This window comes from Ostrea edulis, chromosome 8 (assembly GCF_947568905.1).
Source record: "Ostrea edulis chromosome 8, xbOstEdul1.1, whole genome shotgun sequence".
NCBI lineage: Eukaryota > Metazoa > Mollusca > Bivalvia > Ostreida > Ostreidae > Ostrea > Ostrea edulis.
In genome coordinates this window covers 45,874,665-45,896,419 of record NC_079171.1, presented here as the reverse complement: position 1 = coordinate 45,896,419, position 21,755 = coordinate 45,874,665, and the positions used below count along the sequence as shown (strand labels likewise).

Sequence of the window (21,755 nt, the reverse complement as noted above, 5' to 3'; positions counted from 1 at the left end):
TATAAAATACTTTAACTAATGCAGATAGCTCAAGTACATACACCAGTTTTCCAGTACATTTGAGTTATTTTCAATTGTTGACGTCCGTTTTGCATATATTCAAGACTTTCTGCATCAATAAAAACATTAACACATTTAACTGAACACATGTAAATCAAATTTGTAGGATGTTATTGTAGACTTTTGTTGTTGATATTTTATGTTTCTGGTTATCTACATTTTCCACACGTAGAAAACAAAAGCCAAAGACGGACTAATGCCAAATAACTATGATGTTCAAATTACACCATGTATCTAACTTTAATTTCACATGCGTCAATACAGGTAAGCAAATTCGCTAACGTTTGAGAAGAACATAATCTTCATTGACGGATTTAGTGATGGCACATCAGGAGCCCCCCCCCCCCCCTTTCGCAAGGTAAATTGCGGTATCTTGTTTCGAAAAATGTACTAACCGATAAAATAAACACTACTTTCTCCCGGAGAGATAAATGAAAAAAAAATCCTTTGATTTCTTGAATTACGTTATTGGGAGAACTTAATTTAAAAAAAAAAAACAACAACTAAGATTTGGATCATTTTATCAATTTCACCTTATTAAAATGATAAAAAATATTACGAATTACTTATTAAGAGAACTATTTCAAGCTCCATAAAATCTGCAAAATTCAGGAGCTTCCAAGGGCCTCGCACCTTGGACCCCCACCAGGGCTTCTCCTGAACCCACTGCCTCATAAAGAGCCCTCCTCCCTCCCCCGTAACCACAATTCCTAGATCCGTCCCTGATTTTGGCATAGATTTACGATTTTATTTCTTATGTGGTATGATTAATTGATTGACTCTTGTTTAACGTATATCTCGAGAATTGTTCACTACTATTGAGACGTCTTTTATGCGGTAAGTACACATAGACCCAGCAGCTGTGGAAAAAGTATAACATTTTCATTTTGTAATCACGATCGGTCTTTATTTGCTGTAACATCACGATATAAGGTCACTACATCCGAAATCCCTTTCCTTAGATTGAGAAAATCCATATTTTAGGAACCCTCGAAATTGCGACAGATACTTTGGAAATTGGTGATATTTTGAACTATTCATTAAATGCGTGTCATTTATAAAGATATATACATGCATACATATATACAGGTATTAAGTGATAGGCCGAACGTGGAACTGGAATAAAAAAAGTTTAAAATCCGTCATTGACAATGAATTTGAATGATATGGGATATGCTTACTCCTCCCACGCTTCTGATCCCACCATTGGTATGTCTAGGAGTCCGTTTTAGCCCCCCTCTTACTTTTGTATTTTTCATAATAATTATGAGATTGATTACCCTGTGCGTTATTTTAACATTTACAAAGAAATGGAGTATCATGTATCCTATTACATATTAATGAAAGAGAGAAAAGGGGAGGGAGAGAGAAACTTACCATACGCTGTGCTGTATATTACACACAGTAATAGCTGGCATATGATGATTACCATGGTAACAATTCCCCACTCTGCAAGAATAGCAATCCTTCTTCACAAACAACGGCTAAAAAGGAAACTAACCCCTATTTATCTTTGGTAGCATCACACACACGCGTGTTCATGTAAACAATTATGTCGATGTATAATTTCTCCAAGTTGACTATTTAAAAACCACTTGATTGCGTCACAGAGACTTCTTTTGTATGGAAAACTCTTCGGAACAAGGATTCCCCAAGTTTTAATAAGTATATGTATAAATATCTACCAGGTAGGGAAGTTGGTTATTTGTATCAAGGGCTATATATATAGACATCATAGGCAATGGAAGCAAGGTACTGTTTTTATATAATCGGCTTTGAGTGCATATTGCTTAATGTTCCTTTCCAGAATATCCTTGGAGAAAAACTAAAAGAATTGTATATGCGTAACAATGATTGTTTTAAGGACTCGACGAAAATAGTTTTTCTCATAAAACTCGAAAGGGAGAGAGGGAACAGGCGGATCATGTTTTAGCCCAATATATCGGACGTGTGTTATCATATACCGAATACTTAAATAGTATACGTCAAAAAACTGTTATCAATAGAGTCTGTAGATAGATTAACGCTGATATCATTGTGGGTCATTCATAATTTCGCAGTACAATGTTTCATTAATAGTCCGTACTGGTTTGTAAAACCGAAATAGACTATAGGTTTCTTCTCCGTCTGTTCGTTCCCCGTCTGTCAAGCAATAATGAAGGATTAATTTAATTTCTGGCATAAAACATAAAACTGGAACGAGTGTGGAAGAGTGAAAGTATACTTTGTTTTGATATCAGAAATTTAATGCATAAAACACAAATGTCTGGATTATCAACTATAAAAATTAAAGGAAAATTGCAAATCACTCACCAATATCATATAATAGAATAAATCATTTCTATTACTACAAAACATAACTATTGTTTGGTTAAAAAGTTGGGAGGAGAGAAGTTATGAACCTGTATACATTCTCTGTACATGTACAAGTAATGAAAAACGAGAGCTGGAACATGTACAGAAATGAGGCAATGTCAATTATATTTGAACTCCCAACCATAACCCCCTAACCCTAAACCCCCGAAATATCATTTTATCGTTTTCAAGTTTGTGCAAAAGCACCATTTATTATCATTATTCTGTCTCTCTTGACAAGAATTTTATACATGCACATTTCAATGCACATTCCTGGCCGAATCTCAAACTCAGATATCTCTGATTATTTCACGCATATACTTATGAAAGACATTACCAATAAATGTATTTACTCAATTCCCCAAATTTGAGACTTTTATATCGGTTATCTCTAATATTAAGATTTATTATATAGCTAATAAATAGTATATTATAAAATCTGCGTAAAACCTAGAGAATGTTAGCGTTCAATATCCTAAGAATTTATTGAACGCTAACTTTGCATTGCGTAATTCGTATGCGCCCGAAACATTCCGAATATGAGCGTTCAATATTGACGTTACCGTAACGACGTAAACAAACCCAAGCCAAAATGGCAGACGGCGGACCGAATTTGACAGAGGCGGTATTTGACATCATGCCTCAAGATATTGCCGACTTATTTCATAGTGATTTGCCGTTAACTGAGTCGTCTGCATCTGTGGACAGAATCCACATGTTTATAGATGACCAGAAAAAAGAAAACACCGTAAAATCGACCAAAAGGGATATTAAAATTTTCACGGAGTACCTATTCGGACAAGGGGAATTCAGATTGATTGAAAACATTCCACCAAAAGAATTGGACGTTTTATTATCAAATTTTTACATCGATGCACGAAAGAAGGACGGTAGGGAATACGAGCCAGGATCCTTACAGTCCATTAAGTGTAGTTTAGATAGATATCTCCGTGACCATGACCGGGATTATAGTATGAGGGATCGGATTTTTTCGTTGTCTAACCGCACTTTGAACGCCAAGAAAGTCTCTCTAAAGAAAGAGGGAAAAGGACAAAAGCCAAATGCTTCACGAGCTGTGCCAGGAAAGGAAGAAAACATGATGTGGGAGAAGGGGCAGCTGGGAGAAAAATCACCTCGAGTTCTTCAGTTTTCACTATGGTTCTTTTTTATCAAATGCTTTGGACTACGAGGTCGACACGAACATAGACAACTTTGCTTTGGTGATGTTGAACTTAGAAGTGACCCAGTCACTAGTAGAGAGTACCTTGAATTTAATGAACGTTTGACGAAAACAAGGGATGGTACTGGTAAAGAAAACATGAGGAAAGTCAAACCAAGACTATATGCAACTGAAACAGATCGAGATCCAGTTGAACTCTACAAAACATTCATAAAGCGACGTCCGATGCAGGTAAATTCGCCCAACAGTCCATTCTACTTGACATGCATTTCTGAATCCCGAATACCTCCTGGTACTGACATTTGGTTTTATCCTAAACCAATGGGGGAAAATTACTTAAGAAAACTTATGTCAATGGCTGCTAAGGAATGTGGCATAGAACACAAGACAAACCATAGTGTGCGGAAAACTTGTGTTAAAACACTTAGGAAAGCCGGAGTTGCACGAGATAAAATCAAACATATTACGGGCCACAAAAGTACACACACATTGGAGTCGTATGACGATGGCTTGTCAGACGACGAACAAATTATGATGTCTGATATTCTGACAGGAAAGGATGAAGCTAAGCCATATGCTCTCGGAGCACCTGCCCAGGGAAAATATTCGTTGGATACAGTTCCTACCACAGTTACAGAGAATGATGCTCAATGCCCTCAATCCACTCACAGTTCTAGTCTCGGAACAGGGACACTTTCGAATTTGTTTGGTAGTGCGACTGTTCTTCACAACTGCACATTCAATATCAATGTCAACATGGCACAAGGATTTCAAAAGTGAGACCAGTTTACAACTGTGATCTCTCTATGTGTTATGATTTATTGTCATAAACTGTGATCTCTGCCACATTTGTGACACTGTGATATAACACTTGATGTTTCATTATAAATAAGTTATCTGTTTGTGTTGCATATCAAATGTTAAACTTGTTAATTAAAATTTTCCAATTATATTTGTTTTATTGTTATCTACTTGTCATAAATTATGATGTCCCTATTCACAAAATCAGTTTGTTTCATGCATCAATGACGGGTTTAATATTGAACAGTTAAGAAATGCATGTTGATATTGCACACTTTCACCTTAGATGCCAATATTGATGAATTCTCGTCTATTTTGGTGTATTTTGAGTGAAAAGGGATATAATTTAACAATTAAATACTTTAGCTATATAATAAAAGGGTTATTGAACTTATATTGGTGAATATTGGCACTCGTTGGCTGTGGAAATGCACTCGCAAGCTCGTGCATTTTCACAGCCAACTCGTGCCAATATTCACCAATATAAGTTCAATAACCCTATAATATTGGGTTTTATGTACGCTTCTGTCTCCCTCATATATATATATATATATATATATATATATATATATATATATATATATATACATAAAGTACACTACAATAACCAGTTTTATCCGCATCACAAATATACAAATATTGCACAGTCTAAATGTAAACTCATAGTCACCCTATTTATTTTGTCCGTACATTAATTCTCGGATTATTTACTCAAACGATGCATTATTTTTACTCGCGTACAGTGCATCAAAAAAATTACATACTATGTATCGTTAGTCAAAATGCAATGCATGTAGTATACCGATCGGACGCACCAATATTCATAATTTATTTAAACGTCAAGAATTATAAACATTATGATTTTTTTTTCTACTTTACACGTATACATATATCTATAAACAATGTACATGAGAAATTTTCTTTTGTTTGTCATTGTAAATACGGTACAACATTTGTTCCTTATATGTGTATGTACGTTGCTTTAGGTGCTGAGTTTGCAAGAAGTCAAAGGAGAAATGAATATTGAGTATGATGTTTGCATAAGCCAACGGAAAAGTAGTTATGATAACATGAACGTGGCTTTTTCCATTAACCATCTTCATAAGGCATACTATTTTTTTTTAAAGTAGTATGAAATAACATTGTTGTCGCACAGTCAAATCCACATGTTCCTCGGACTCCTTTCCTACATCGCAATGGTTGCTTAAACAGCGATAGTTGCCTTCTTTATGCTGCAAAACATTTACGCTTGCATCAATGTAGTGATGTAGTTTTATGCTTTTGTTTCATTATAATTAGAAATTGGAAAAAAACATGAAGAAATTCCGAAATTAATAAGTAATGCAGTCTTTGTTGAGCGAGCAAGGGACTCAACTGTGGTAAAAGTGAATTGCACAGTGCTGACTGAATTCTGATATCTTGTTTTTAGTAAAATAAAATATTCTTGGACTGAGACCAAAGACCGGGTTTTAGTCAAGGAACCGAGACCGAAGACCGAGACCGGGTTTCAGTCAGTATATATCGCATTATACTATCAGTACAGTGGAGCCTCTTGTAATCCAGACGCCATTAATCCGGACACTTCACCTTCCGGACGATTTTTCTAGGGAACGGAATTTTTATACATTATTTTGCATCATTAATCCGGAAATTCGTGTTCCGGATCCGGACGGTCACTTTTTACTACAAAACGCTATTATGCATTGAAAATTGTACCGTTAATCCGGACGGTAATTTTGCAATTTTAGCAAGGCGTATATTATAAAGAAAACAAACCAAATTGTCTAATTGAAGCGAGTACCTGTACCCTATCAACACCTCCCTCCAATTAGGTGGTGTGTGATGACAAGTCCATTAGATAGCACATGCCGATCGAGACATTGTATTGCCAATTTTCGCACATAAGATCTTTATTGCGTGTAGTGTTGAATTTTGTAGATAAATCTGTAGCATATTATTTTATAGTCTTGATCAATACCCTAATAGTACTAATAAATTAAACATCATGCCGTAATGATACATTTTTTAACTACACATATCAGTTGCACTTATTCGTAAATTGATATCGGCTTATTCAAATCTAAAGAGTGTAGATTATACTTCTAGATTCTGGATTTTATACTGTTGATTGGCGTGAAATATACATGTATGTTCATGCACATATATATGTATTATGTAGTACAAGGTTTTAACATTTAAAATTTCACGCATGTAGAATGTACCTGTGTACGATTGATTCTTGTTACGATGTTGTAGAGATTTATTACTTTCGATTTTTTAAACTCTGGGTAGAAGTGAGAAAATTACCATTTTAAGGAAAATGACAATTAAATTCTTTATGTACCTGTAATGTTAGTTTCAACCGAGTTTTGTTCCGTTATTATCGCATCATGAAAATAATAGGTGCGCGTGACTAGATCAAAGCAGTAGTAGGTCTTGATATTACGAGTTTAAATGATTTTGTTCTCCCGATATTGTATTGGATAATTATAGAATAAGAAATATAAACTCTGGCAGATTGAATTTTGGTTAAAGAATGTTGTCAACTGACACGATAATCCCGAAATTCTTATATCAACTTTAGACGATGAATATTGTTTTAACAGACCGCCGAACCCGTGAATCGTGACAGATGGAAATTACCGGCCTATTTAAGAAGTGAAAGTGTGATGAAATGTTTGAAGTGTAAATGATTATGTTAGTTACTAATGATTTATTTCCTTTTAGTTACATAAAGTGCTTCATTATTTGTTTTAGTGCATACGGTACACAGTTTTGCATATTTATTTGTAGGGATCATATGTATGTACAATGTAAGCACAGGCAAATACACTGAACACGTTCATTAAATTTTAGTGCATTGAAATACATGTACCGTGTAAATGTTAACATTATCATAATTTATTTACTAATGCAAATGGTCAAATCCAATGATAGAATGTGTTTAATTCACTATGCATCAATAAAGTAGGCACATATTGGTTACTTATGTAAAGATAGAAAATATGCGATTCAGTTATCCGGACGCTTCATTTATCCGGACGATTTTGCTGGGAACCAAAGTGTCCGGATTAACGAGGCTCCATTGTAAATGAATTTCTCTCTCTCTCTCTCTCTCTCTCTCTCTCTCTCTCTCTCTCTCTCTCTCTCTCTCTCTCTCTCTCTCTCTATATATATATATATATATATATATATATATATATATTTATCGTGTGGATGTTTAAATTCACATGCATTGTACTCGAGATCACTCAATGATGTTCCGAAAAATATGAATTTCCAATGTTATATTTACCTTTGATAATTTTACCAACTGAAATGATAGCCATTCCCTCGTGTATGGTTACTTTGTGCGTATGGATCTTATTTTATATGGCATGACTATCCTAACGGCTAGATACAGCAACCATGCAATTCGCCGTGCTTTTATTATGTAATGCTAATGTTTATGGTAATTTACCGGATTAGGCTAGGAATAGCCACCATACATTTTCCCGTGCTTTTATTATGTAATGCTAATGTTTATAATAATTTACCGGATTAGGCTAGGAATAGCCACCATACATTTTCCCGTGCTTTTATTATGTAATGCTAATGTTTATGGTGATTTACCGGATTAGGCTAGGAATAGCCACCATACATTTTCCCGTGCTTTTATTATGCATTGCTAATTTGTATGGTAATCTACCGGACTTCGCATTGGCAGAGCAGATGCTGAATTAAAGTGGGGAAATTGTCTGACCGCTAGTTGCTTCCTTTCCTGACTACTGTCGACACACACAATGATATGCTTATTTCATTATTTTACCATGTTATTCTGTACCTTTTTAGTGTGCAACTCTGTAGTGAATTTGAAGTGGAAAATAAATCACAGTGAGTCAACAATACAAAATATTGCTTGCTTTAAGCAAACTCATCGAAAATGTGTTACGGAAAGCTTACTATGTGTTAATATAATGACAGTTCTAAAATAAATCTGAAGAATATGCAAAGCCACCTGGTAAAACCAGGCATCTTGCTATATTGTTCTATATATTGTACATATGCCTGAAGAAGTGAAATAATGCTGTATTATTCCTTTTGAAATATTTCTTACGTCATGATATGGTGATAATAATCCATCCGGGTTATGACATCCCATTTGTGCGATTGAACACAACCACTTCAAAGCTGTATACATTCTGTGTCCGTACAGGGCCACAAGAGGAGTTATACATGTTTTTTACATAGGAATTATTTTTCAAAGATTTAGTTAGATTAACTCGTGTAGTGTAAAAATCATGTTTTTCATCCCGCGGCCATAGAACAAGAAGCATTTCACATTGATTTATGATAATTTGCTCATTTACTTACATGCATACAGATCTTATGAATGTGTAGATTACATTTCATACATTAAATTAATTTAACAGTGAGTTAATTTGGTGTATATTAGATAATAAAAATACCAAAATACGTGTGGAAATCATAACGACTCTTTTCTATAGAAAGTGAGAATAATGTACAATCACCAAACACCATATGGAATATAGAGAGTTCGAATAACAGGACCTAACTTAATTAGCAAATATTAATGCTCCAATAAGATATATGTGTGTGTTAAGTGACTCGGGTTAGTGCTATGACCCCCTATATAGGCTATATGACATTGATTGCTCATAGAGTTAAAATTGTCGCTACAAAACATGTCTATCTGTAATATAGTGCTGATAGTAAACTCCATTAAGTATGCACTTTAATGATACCCACACATTTCCTTTTTGTTTTCAATTAAGCCATGCCATTACTAAAATGCACAAATTGCACTTCATAGAATAGAAATTTGATATCGATTTTGCGTATCTAATTATGATTATCCATGTGTTAAAAAACTTTGCAAAATCAATAATTTGTAATGAATACGCTTCTGCAGAACATATAAATCAGAATTATTTATTTTCCTCGATGACCGGCTGTTAATGGAAACGTCCTTTATGACATCGATTTGCCACTCAAAGCTTTTACAAGTAGGTTATAAAATCGAGTAAACAATATAAAATACCTACTGCTTTAAGCTAACTCATCGAACATACATTATGGAAAGCAAACATATGTAATTTGAAGGGGCATTATTATCATGACAGTTGTAAAATACATCTGAAGATATTCAAGGTCACTAAGTAAAACGAGCAGCTCCTCTTTTCACAAAGACAATACTTCAGCAATTAAGGAGCCTATTCCTATTATGATGACAGGGACTTAATGGGCACATCTGGTATCCAAGTTGTTATATGAACGCATCGGTTCCTACTATATATATATATATATATATATATATATATATATATATACAGTGGAACCTCGTTAATCCGGACACTTTGGTTCCCAGCAAAATCGCCCGGATAAATGAAGCGTCCGGATAATTGAATCGCATATTTTCTATCTTTACATAAGTAACGAATATGTGCCTACTTTATTGATGCATTGTGAATTAAACACATTCTATAATTGGATTTAACCATTTGCATTAGTAAATAAATTATTATGATGTTAACATTTACATGTATTTCAAAGCACTAAAGTTTAATGTACGTGTTCAGTGTATTTGTTTGTGCTTACATTGTACATATATATGAGCCCTACAAATGATTATACAAAACTGTTTACCGTATGCACTAAACAAATAATGAAACACTTTATGTAACTACAAGTAAATGAATATTAGTAACTAACATAATAATTTACATTTCAAACATTTCATCACATTTTTACTTCTTAACGAGGACGGTAATTTCCATCTGTTACGATTGACGGGGGTCTGTTAAAACAATCTTCATCGTCCAATGTTGATATAAAAATTTCGTAATTATCATGTCAGTTGACAACATTCTTTAATCAAAATTCAATCTGCCAGAGTTTATATTTCTCATTCTATAATTATCCAAGACAATATCGGGAGAACAAAAAATCATTTAAGTTTATAATATCAAGACCTACTACTGCTTTGATCTAACCATGCACACCTATTATTTTCATGATGCGATAATAACGAAACAAAACCCGGGTAAATCTAACATTACGGGTACATACAAAATTTAATTGTCATTTTCCTTAAAATGATAATCTTTTCACTTCTACCCAGAGTTTAAACATTCGAAAGCAATAAAGCTCTACAACATCGTAACAAGAATTAATCGTACACAGGTACACTCTACATATGTGATATTCTAAACGTTAAAAACTTTCTACATATACATGTGCATGAACATACATGTATATTTCTCGCCAATCAACAGTATAAAATCCAGAATTAAGAAGTATAATCTACACTCTCTAGATTTGCATAAGCCGATAATCGATTTACGAATCAGTACAATTAATATGTGTAGCAGTTAAAAAAAAATATCAATACGGCATGATGATTATTAATACTATTATGCTATTGATCAAGACTATAAAATAATATGCTACATATTTAATTACAAGATCCAACACTACACGCAATAAAGATCTTATGTGCGAAAATTGGCAGTACAATGTCTCGATGGACACGTGCTATCTAACTGACATATCATCACACACCACCTAATTATAGGGATGTGTTAACAGGGTACAGGTAATCGCTTTAATTAGACTGTTTGGCTTGTTTTCTTGATAATTGACGCCTCGCTACAATTGTCCGACACAAACCTTTCCTAAACAAAATTACTGTCCGGATTAACGGTACAATTTTCAATGCATAATAACGCTTTGTAGTAAAAAATGACCGTCCGGATCCGGAACGCGAATTTCCGGATTAATGATGCAAAATAATGTAGAAAAATGCCGTCCCCTAGAAAAATCGTCCGTAAGGTGAAGCGTCCGGATTAATGGCGTCCGGATTACCGAGGCTCCACTGTATATGGTAAAATTGCACAAAATATCCATGGAAAAGGTAATAAGTAGAAGAAAAAATATATCCAACGATGACTAAGTACACATGACCTACATTTAATTACACTACTGTTACTAGTTTAAATAAATGCACTGCGGTAAAACATTTGTTCCGTATATGTGCATGTTAGGTGCTGAGTTTGTAAGAAGTCAAAGGAGAAATGAATATTGAGTATGATGTTTGCATAAGCCAACGGAAAAGTAGTTATGATAACATGAACGTCGCTTTTTCCATTAACCATCTTCATAAGGCATACTATTTTTTTCAAAGTATATCATTGTTGTCGTACAGTCAAATCCACCTGTTCCTCAAATTCCTTTCCTACATTTCTGCAGTTGCTTAAACAGCGATATTTTTTTTCTTTACGCTGCAAAACATTTAGGATTGTATCTATGGAGTCATATGGTTTTATGCCTTTGTGTTATTATAATTACAAATTGCAAATGAACAGGAATAAATTCCAAAATTAATATGTAATACATACAGTTGTTGTTGTTGTTGTGAATTTTTTTCCCTAAAGAAACCAACCAAGGGACTCGGCCGTAGTAAGAATGGATTGCATTATGTACGGTACTGACTGAATTCTGATATCCTATTATTAGTCAAAATAAAAACAAATCTGGGACCGGGACCAAATACCGGTTTTAGTCAAGGAACCGAGACCGAAGACCGAATTGATTAAATGTGGATGATGTGTACTTAGTCATCGTTAGATCCTTCTCTCTCTCTCTCTCTCTCTCTCTCTCTCTCTCTCTCTCTCTCTCTCTATATATATATATATATATATATATATATATATATATATAATACATACCCCATAAGAAGTGAAGTAATGTTATATTGTCCTATTTGAAATACCTGGTTTGTCGCGATAGACTGATGATATTTAATTTAGGTTATAACATCCCATTATGGGATTTGATCCAACCACTTCAGGGTTGCATAGATTATGTTTACTGGGGAGGACCACAAGAGAGTTTTGATATTTTTGATACATGATCATAGGATTTGTGTTTCCCAAAAAAATCTTTATTCTAAGAACCTGAATATTCAGTTTGATTAAATTAAAATAATTGTCGTGTAGTGTTAACTTAATTACATGACCCTAGAACAAGACAGATTCTACATCAATGAAAATTCACTCATTTGTTGATTCATATTCATACATGAAAAGCGAAGATAACGAACAGCGATCAATCTCATGTAATGGTAGAATAGCATGACTTTATTAGCAGCGGTTGATGTTCCAATAAGATATATGTGTGCGTGAAGTGACTCGGGTTCGCGCTATAGCCCTCTGCGTATGCTATATGACATTAATTGCTCCTGGATTTCAATTATATCTTTAGATGTACCCCGAATCATGTTTACGAATTATTTGAAATCTATCGCTACATAAAACATCTACTTGGGATTCACTGTTCATTAATTCTTTGGGTTTTAACGCCGTTTTTGCAATATTTCAGCCATTTTACGGATAAATTCAATATTAATGAGAAACTCCATTAGGTATGCACTTTAATTATTCCCACATGTAATTTATTTTTTCTTCAAATTTTCAAAATTAACCCACGCCATTTCTAAAGTGCACAATTTGCATTTCATAAAACAGAACATTGATATTGATCTTTCGTATTCAATTATGATTATTAATAATTATTGTTAATGGAATCGGCCTTTATGGTACAAATATAGTCACTCGAAGAGTTTCTGCTGCAATAACTTAAAACTCTCTGAACACAAATTAGAAATAAACGTTAAAGCCTGAATATAATGCATTGGGATACAGGTAACGATTTACAATGGCCTATAGTGAGACAATTGGAGGGGATTCTTACTGTAATGGTTAAATAATAATGTTAACATAGGCCGCAGGTTCACATACTTTTTTCACTCGACAACCCCACCAGAAAATTTGACTGATGTATCTTCACAATGTACATACTACTCTGTGAAAATTGTTTTTCATTGAAGAGCATAGTTTTCAACAGTTATGTCCTAAACATAGCATTGTTTTAACAGTAGTAGGACTGGTTTCCGTTTGATTATATGGTAAATATTAGTGAATGACGTCACTCATTGTATAAATCGTCTTATAATATATATAATTTGATGCTGTAGATCTTGATATCAATACTATTATCAAAACGAAACAAAAATATTCTGAAAAACATCAATGTCCAAAAAATGACAGGGTAGTCGAGCTCGTTTTTTAAAAAAATTATTTTCAATAAAATGTCAAAATTTCATAAAAACCATAGCAGCAGCAGTTTTTATTTTACGAATAACGTTACGAATATTTGCGACGCCATTCAACGACGTTATTCAGTTGATTTTACTTGCACAACTTCAAAACAACTCAGAGCAGCTTTATTAACACCTTGCAGTGCCAATAAAACATGTGTGGAGAAACTTTCATTTATTTCCAAATATCAATAGAATTGCTCGCTAAAATGTTGAAGATGTATACATGTACAGTTATTGCACTATATTTTAATTATGTTGCGCGACTCATAAAATGAAATTCTTCATTTGCGATCGCATGATCGCAGAAACAATGGCTGAAGTAATCTAATAGTAATTATTTTATGCTTGAATCCTATAAATGTTAATTTTCTAAGTCTATATTGTCCAGCCATGTCTTGTTGTTATAACCAGAAAGATAAGTAAAGTTGTTTCTATTTCACAATATATTTATGTCGATTTGAATATCTTACGACCACCAATTTTCAAAAAGCATAGACATGCACACTTTCCCAAGTCATCTAACCCACCCAAAGTATCCTCCAGTTTTAAAACTATAATCATATTTAGTTTGTATTGCAGGTTCACTTGAAATTTCTGCTACTTTTCTTTCTAATTTTCATAATCTTCCACGAATGTCCATCCTCTGTAACCTTAGAGTCTTGTGGTTGGTAGCTGGAAGTTTCATCTCTATTAGAAAATTGTTTACTTCCTGCAACCCAATACAGGCATTCAGTCTAGATAAATATTTCAAAACATGATCACCCCCCCCCCCCCCCTGTCTCTAGCATTTCTAAAAATAGTCATCAAAACACGTCGAATTTCTCAATAAAACTTTAATAAATAGGGATCACTGTCCAATTTTTCTCCAGGGGGCCCTGAAAGTGCTTTTAAGACATCTTGATCATTGCAAGCTGTCTTGCTTCCCCAAACTGTATGTTGTTAGACGTTATAAAATGATGGGATGAAACGTAGTACTTAGCCGAAATTTCTTACGTCACGATAGGGTGACCTTAACAAAATTGAACAAAACCTGATCTACCTCAATGTTACATTATACATGTTGTTGATCATTTAAATGATAACATTGAAGTAATGCGTTCTTTTTTCAGTCAACAAACCATTTACTACTTTATTAAGAATAAAGGCAATAGTTACCTCACATTTAGTACTTAACAAAACATTGAGCCGTAAAATTTGCGTATCCGAGAACGGTGACGTAAGCTAACCCGTGACCTACGTTAATTCAAGACAGAAAACATATATTTGCTATGTCGTAAATAGTTTTAATATATTAAGTCATATGTACGACATTCCAAATCGTACTGGCTAGATACTGAGTCAAACGTGTGCATAATATATTAAGTATAGTACGTAGTACAACCCGCGAAATACGTGTAGAAAGTCAAGTGACCTTGTCATATTTCCAAAAGAATGACTCTTTCTGTACATAATATGACTTGTACATGATTCACTGAAAATTTCAGGTTTTCTTGATTTTTTTTATTTTATAGAAACAGTGGGCCTTGATAACTGGTGGATTATCAGCACTATTCCCCAATTGTGCAATGGTCTGTACCTTTTAATTTAACGATTTAAACTGAGAAGAAAATAATTTTAGATTGTTGGTACGTGTGCTTTTTTAATTAATAATAAAAATGTTAAATTCTAGTGTGTTATGTTTCCTATTGGTATTGTTTGTAAATATAGAAACATAGGCCCATTTGATCATACTGTACATTTGTTTGCATAAGGTTCTTCTCTAGTCAAATTATTTTCCTCAAATTTCAAACGAAATCACGCCATGCCTCTCTCACTTCTCAGTCTGGGCAAATCAAATTAAAGCGATATCTTAAAATTCAAGGCAGAATAAAATGAACACTGTTCTACATAATTCGTTATGAGGTACGTTCATGAACTTATTGAATTTTCATATGCATAAAGCAAAAGAGGAAACTGAAATTCGTATGCACATCTTGTTTTACCAAATAGCGATATATTTCAAATGGAGATATCCCGCAAAAAATTCGTCACAATTAATAGCCATTGGAAAAATCTGTCATTCATAAGTCGAACCTCGCATACTTTAGGTGGAAAATAGTTAAAATATCAGGAAGTATCAATAAGTATCAGTAAGTGACAATAGGACAATGGAATAACAATCACAAGTTTGGACTTTACTCTTTGTTGTTGCTTTATTTCTGTTCGTTTGAAGCCGTTTGATTTCGTCACATCCCTTTTCAACGTTTCCTAATCATCATTTTAGTACGAGATACTTCAACTCCATATAGTATGGGTGGATCCCACGGTTGCTTCCATGCGGTTGAGTTGTACGGCCCGTTCAGATAGGCATCATGGCAGCTGTTATACCACCACCCTCCTCCGGCTCCGTAATCCCTAGCACACCTGTCGAGTTCGATTGTAGAAAAAGGCATGCCAACTATATCGTCAAAACTGCTTCCAGTATCAATCAGTCTATCTCCTTGAATGAGAAATAAATGTACATCACATTTTGATCCAATACAAAATCAACATTACTTGTCTCTAGTTTAGCTTCCCAGCGCTGGTGTTTCACTACCATTAAGAAGTGACATAAATAATTGCACGTGTGAACCCACGTCAATATGGTGTAGGCAATGTTACTGCAATACATGACTTTTTTTTATCAGGCATGAAGTATGTTGCGACTATTGACTGACCTGCACGGCCCTTCTCTCGATTGTAGAGCAATATTACGGGTAGGCAGAAAAGGGGGTCACAGGATAGCAGACCTTTCCCGTAGTACAGATTGTGCAGCGGAATTTATTCAATGTGATAAAAAAGGGGCAAGTTGAATCGAGAGGTTGAATCGGACCAAGAGACAAAATATGTTTAAACTAAACCTGAAGGCAAATATCACCTATCCCATTGGAAGCTGATTTTAAAGTGAAAAAAACCGGTTTATGTTCATGACTCCGTTTGACTGATCGATATATAGGCCCGGCGGTGGGTTTGACCAGTCGACAGGGGATGTTTTCTCTTCCTAGGTACCTTATCCCACTTCTGGTTTATCCAAGGGCCCGTGTTTACCCAAAACCTCTATTTGCTATTGCTTATAGGAGTTATGAGAATGATACTGTTCGCTATATTCACCTTTCATCCAAGTACATTCAAAATAAAAGACACCAGAGAGTTTACATAAAGAATGGTGTCGTAATACTATTTGCGAAAATTAAACTGAATGCATACCAAGACTCCCAGTTGATGGTTTGCTGAGAAATAGGCGATAGGCATCAAACTCGTCCGAGATAGAAAATCGGTCGTATTCCTGATAGAGTGTAGAGCCGTTCGTTAAAGTGATTGAGAAATGGATGCGCGTGTCGTTGTTTTTAGTCAATTGGTGGATGATGTCATTACCTTCAAATGGTGATAAAGAATGCCACTATACATTTAGAAGAAATACAAAGGAAATATTTAACTGTTACTCACAAGAAATTTAACAGACAAATCACAACAGTTTCTATCTAGAAAAAAAATGATAAATACCAGGAACTCTATAAATAGATGGACGTAATATTCGTATATGTATAAACAAAAACGAAATTGTTTTAAAACTCGCAAAAAGCTTACCTATCCAATATTCATTACAAACGGAACCAAATCCCTCTTTATATTCTGTCCAATTTCTTTTGAAGTTCACCGATCCATCATGACGCGATTGTATTACCTAAAATATGTACATGCACAATTTAAGACACTTATTATTCCGGGTTTGAAATATTGTTATATCAGACATATCTGACGTCAGATTTGTGCACACACGGTGATGATCATGGACATTGCAAATACTCTTTTCACAAAATTCGAAAACGAGGCTAAGGTTGGAAAACAAAGTGAAAACATTCTTGTTTGGATGTATGTCATCCAATGCTAAACGAGAGTTGTATCAAAGCCAAAGTGGGATATACACAGGGGAAAGCAAACTGGTACACACAAAACAATGTAGACAGACTTGGAGATTCTTAGATTTATTGGCGCTAATGAACAAAGCTGCTCATAATTAGTGCAAGGAGAAAAAACATAATCCGAAATGAACCTTGGGACCAGATGTAAGCCCGGGAAAATATTAAATAATATATATTCATATTTGTAATATCAATTGAATGAATGAAATCTCCAGATGAGCTCTACTGGCAAGCTGAATCTCCGCCCATTCGGAAATGGCAGCCGTGATGAAAGAATGGCTCTCCATAATAGGTTCTTGTCTGAAAAATACAAAAAAAAAAAGGCAAAACACCGACAAAAAGAACGATATGTACAGTTTCAGTTTACGGAGAGGGCTGGGTGGGTGGATTTCCATGTGCGATCTGCTGGGGAATCTTGGACGGTCGCCATGACGTAATGTATGACATCACTAATACCCCAAAAGAGAATAGTTGACAGCAGGAAATTACCCCGATGATGCAGATTAATGAATACTATTGATATTTAGCTTAGATAAACTGATACAACCTCCACGAGTTAAATACTATTATCAAAGACAAAATATGGTGTACACAGGGAAAGCAAACTGGTACACACAAGACAAATTAGACAGACTTGTACCTTATTAGATTTAATGGCGCTAATGATCACGACTGTTCATAGCTAGTGCAAGGAGAAAAACCATAACCCGAAGTGAACCATGGGACCAGATATACACCCGTGAAAATATTAGATAATATGTATCTATATTTGTAATATCAATTAAATAAATGAAAAGTCCAGGTGATCTCTACTTGAAAGATGAATATCTGCCACTAGGCTATGCAGGAACTGGATAGACTGCACCACCAGTAGAGCTGACCCTCCCCAAGTAGTGGTAGTCATAGACAAAAGATAAACCCCCATAATAGGTTGGAACTATCATCTCCAAACACACACACAGAATAATTGTAAAACTGCAGAAAGCTCATATTTCTGTGATCATCCCATCTAAACCGGCAGTAACAAACTACAGAGCAATTGCCTCACGTGGATGATCCAAGCAAAACATGATCAGTGAACACAAAAACAACAAGTATGAGCTGATTGCAAACACAATGTAAATACAAGAGGAGCCAGCAACGAATTGTATAAATGGGTATCCCTAATCAAAGTGATCACGTCGTCATATACAAAATTAATGCGCAATATGCTACAAAGGGAGCCAGCAACACTTTTGCTTAAATGGGCATCCTTAAACAAGACATGATCACATTGTAATCAGTTAACACTAAAACCAATTTAATATGCAATATATATATATATATACAAACAGGGAGCCAACAGCAATTTTGATTAAATGGGCTTCCCTTGACAAACTGTGTGGCCGTCCTTGATACACTGTTTTTGACTACGGATAACACCGTTTACCTGATCAAGATATAGGGTTCACGGCGGTTATGACCGGTCGACAGGGAACACTTACTTCTCATAGGCACCTGGTCCCACATCGGGTAAATCCAGGGATCTGTGTCTGCCCAACTCTTTATTTAGTATTTCTTATAGTAGTAAAGATATTGATCATGTTCGTTATCTTCACCTTTCATTACAATGTATTTAATGTACAAAAATGTAATAAGAACTAGTCTTATCTAATTCGTGATAGACAGATAAATAGATTGATTATATAGAGAGAGGGGGGTAAGTAACCATTGTGATGTAAAACTTATACGATACCAATTTTGATGCACCAGATGCACATTTGGACAAATAATGTCTCTTCAGTGATGCTCAACCGAAATGATTGAAATACGAAGTAACAATGAAGTTTTAGAACTATTATAAGGAAAACCTGTGTGCCAAATAAGCGGAGTCAAATTCGTCTAAGGATAAGAGCTATTATATGAGATTATGCAGAAACTATACACATAAGTAGTCACTTACTGTCCATCCACCACCGGAAGTATCCATGTCACAATAGACCTGGACTGGGGAGTTGTCCCCAAAAGGGTATATGATGTACCTATCGGAAGTGGCCATATTTTGTTGGTAGTAATCGAAACAGTCAACACTCTTCGTGTCAGTCTGTCTTTGAACTGAAAGTTTGAAGTAGAGAAATAAGCATATATATCATATTTCTTTTTAGCTTCCTAATGTAAAACTTATATGGTACCAATTTTAATGTAGTGTAGATTCGTTCACCACTTTGAAATACAACCTTATTTGCAACCATTTATAAAACTAACATATTTCAGGAAGCTGCAATTGACAAAAAGATGTCAAACAGAAAGTTACTGTTTAAATAGGATGATGGTACATTGTAAATATGAATATGATATACATTCGAATATATATGATATGCAATTACATTCACAATGTTTGACTTTGGTGTCTTTACGACTTGCAGTTGTAAACAATGATCGTATGAATCTTGATAAATATACCATCTGTATTTTAATTAACGGCTGCAGAATTCTGACAGAAACGAAAGTAGAATATGAAAGCGATTTTTTTTTTCAATTTTTTTTTATTAACGCGCTTCACGAACTATACCGACAAGAGACGTTGCAGTTAATACGTTCGGGTCTTTTAAGAATCATATATGGAGTTTAAAACATCTCATTTTTGACAAACTTTACAGCTATGTGCAAGTAGGTATATACATTCGTTGGTTGGTTGTATATTGTTACACGTCTAGCTCGAGAATTTTTCAGTCTTATGGAGACGTCACCATTACCAGTAAAGGGTTGCAAAATTGCGGTCTTTATTCGGCGAATACCACAAATGAGCAAAGGATCTTATTCGTGCCAATTGCTGTGTCACGGGACCTATATTTTTGTGTCTATCGACAAACTAAACGAACTGAGCATTTAATTTAATAACCATATATATATATATATATATATATATATATATATATATATATATATATACATATATATATATATATATAGCATTCACACACAGATATCACTTTCCTCTGAGCATGAAAACCATGGCACGAGCAGGGTTTAAACTCACTTTCTTCTGGTCACGGTGCTGTTCGAATTTCCCTGATATGTGCCAACATACGCCTATGTATGTAGTTTTATTGTTTTCGTTACAAATAAATTGTATTATTAAACGATAAATGTCATAACCTATCTTTGCAGATAATTCCATTGCAACATATACCTGTACTTAAATTCTCAAGAGTTTCTTGCTTCAGATGACTTTTGCAAAATAGATTTGGAGGATGTTGCAAACCCATAACTCAGTTTTTAAGATTAAGGATATATGATATTACTTCATATGTGTAATGCTTCACTTGTAAAACCGGAAAACGAAAATTTTCCAAGATAAATTGAAATTAAAATTCAGCGAGAGGTTTTTGTCCTCGCAGAATGGTTATACAAGATACATTCAACTGTAATGGTACAACCTTCCAGGTTTGATTTTTGAAGAAAAAAATGATATAGAGAAAAAAATGAACTAACCGTTCTTGTCAGATGTATAATACTGCCAGTCCCCTTGTGATTGCGTCACATCACAGAATCTACATTCCGAGTACAGACGACACGATTTTGTTAGGGAGTTATATCCGTAACATGGACAAAGATCACCAGAGCAAAAACCAGCGCATGTAATTAACGAAGCAGCATGATACGTCCCTAGACAATTTAACTCCAGCTTGTCGTAAGATTCAGGAAATGCCATGTAATAACTGTCAACAAATACGGCATACGCAATAGAACACGACATAAGTACTCCGAAGAGATGGAAAGCAACACACCTATGAAAATGGTGCATCGTTGTGTCCAATTCAGCTCCCGCACACGTTTTGCAATTATTGTGAGAAAGGAATTTTTTTATGAAAGTTCTATTAATATTTTCTGAAAATGTAGAGTAATCGTCAAATTATAATGACTTATTCAACAGAATGGTATACCCAAGATGATGTGTACCACGTTGTCCGATACTATTAAATCACTGTATGGTGTAACTATTATAACCTAAATTGTATCTGTACGCAAGCGCTGTGAAATTCCAAGGTTTAAAATTTACTTCCCGACATCAATATTCAGATTTTATTTGACGTCAATACTTTTTTGAGGATCTAATAATGTTAACGGTAACAACCAAAAATATGTTTTAAATATTGTTCTCGGACAGAAATCAATATGCCAAATATATCTGATGTGTCTCTCTTCTTTAAAAATACAATGCTACCTAAACTACAGGGCACTATCTTCGGGTGAACTATCGTTGTTTTGGGCAAAT

General features: G+C 34.5%; 2 protein-coding genes across 3 annotated transcripts in view; both read right to left on the bottom strand.

Moving 5' to 3' along the window:
• LOC125661365 (multiple epidermal growth factor-like domains protein 10) overlaps positions 1 to 1,623 on the bottom strand; it is a 55,515-nt gene extending 53,892 nt beyond the window's left edge. For both annotated transcript variants that reach the window (XM_056146299.1, XM_056146300.1), the window contains exon 1: positions 1,438 to 1,623. In XM_056146299.1, the coding sequence (XP_056002274.1) occupies positions 1,438 to 1,492 (55 nt within the window). In that variant the 5' untranslated portion in view covers positions 1,493 to 1,623. The remainder of the gene's footprint in view (positions 1 to 1,437) is intronic.
• A 12,514-nt stretch (positions 1,624 to 14,137) lies between these two features.
• On the bottom strand, positions 14,138 to 19,466 carry LOC130049713 (ficolin-2-like). Its single transcript, XM_056147658.1, has 5 exons — positions 19,440 to 19,466; positions 17,163 to 17,259; positions 16,782 to 16,949; positions 15,823 to 16,035; positions 14,138 to 14,265 (listed from the first exon to the last, which is right to left on the bottom strand). Exons 1-5 carry the CDS (start codon positions 19,464 to 19,466, stop codon positions 14,138 to 14,140), a joined length of 633 nt encoding a protein of 210 aa, XP_056003633.1.
• Positions 19,467 to 21,755: the final 2,289 nt, after the last annotated feature.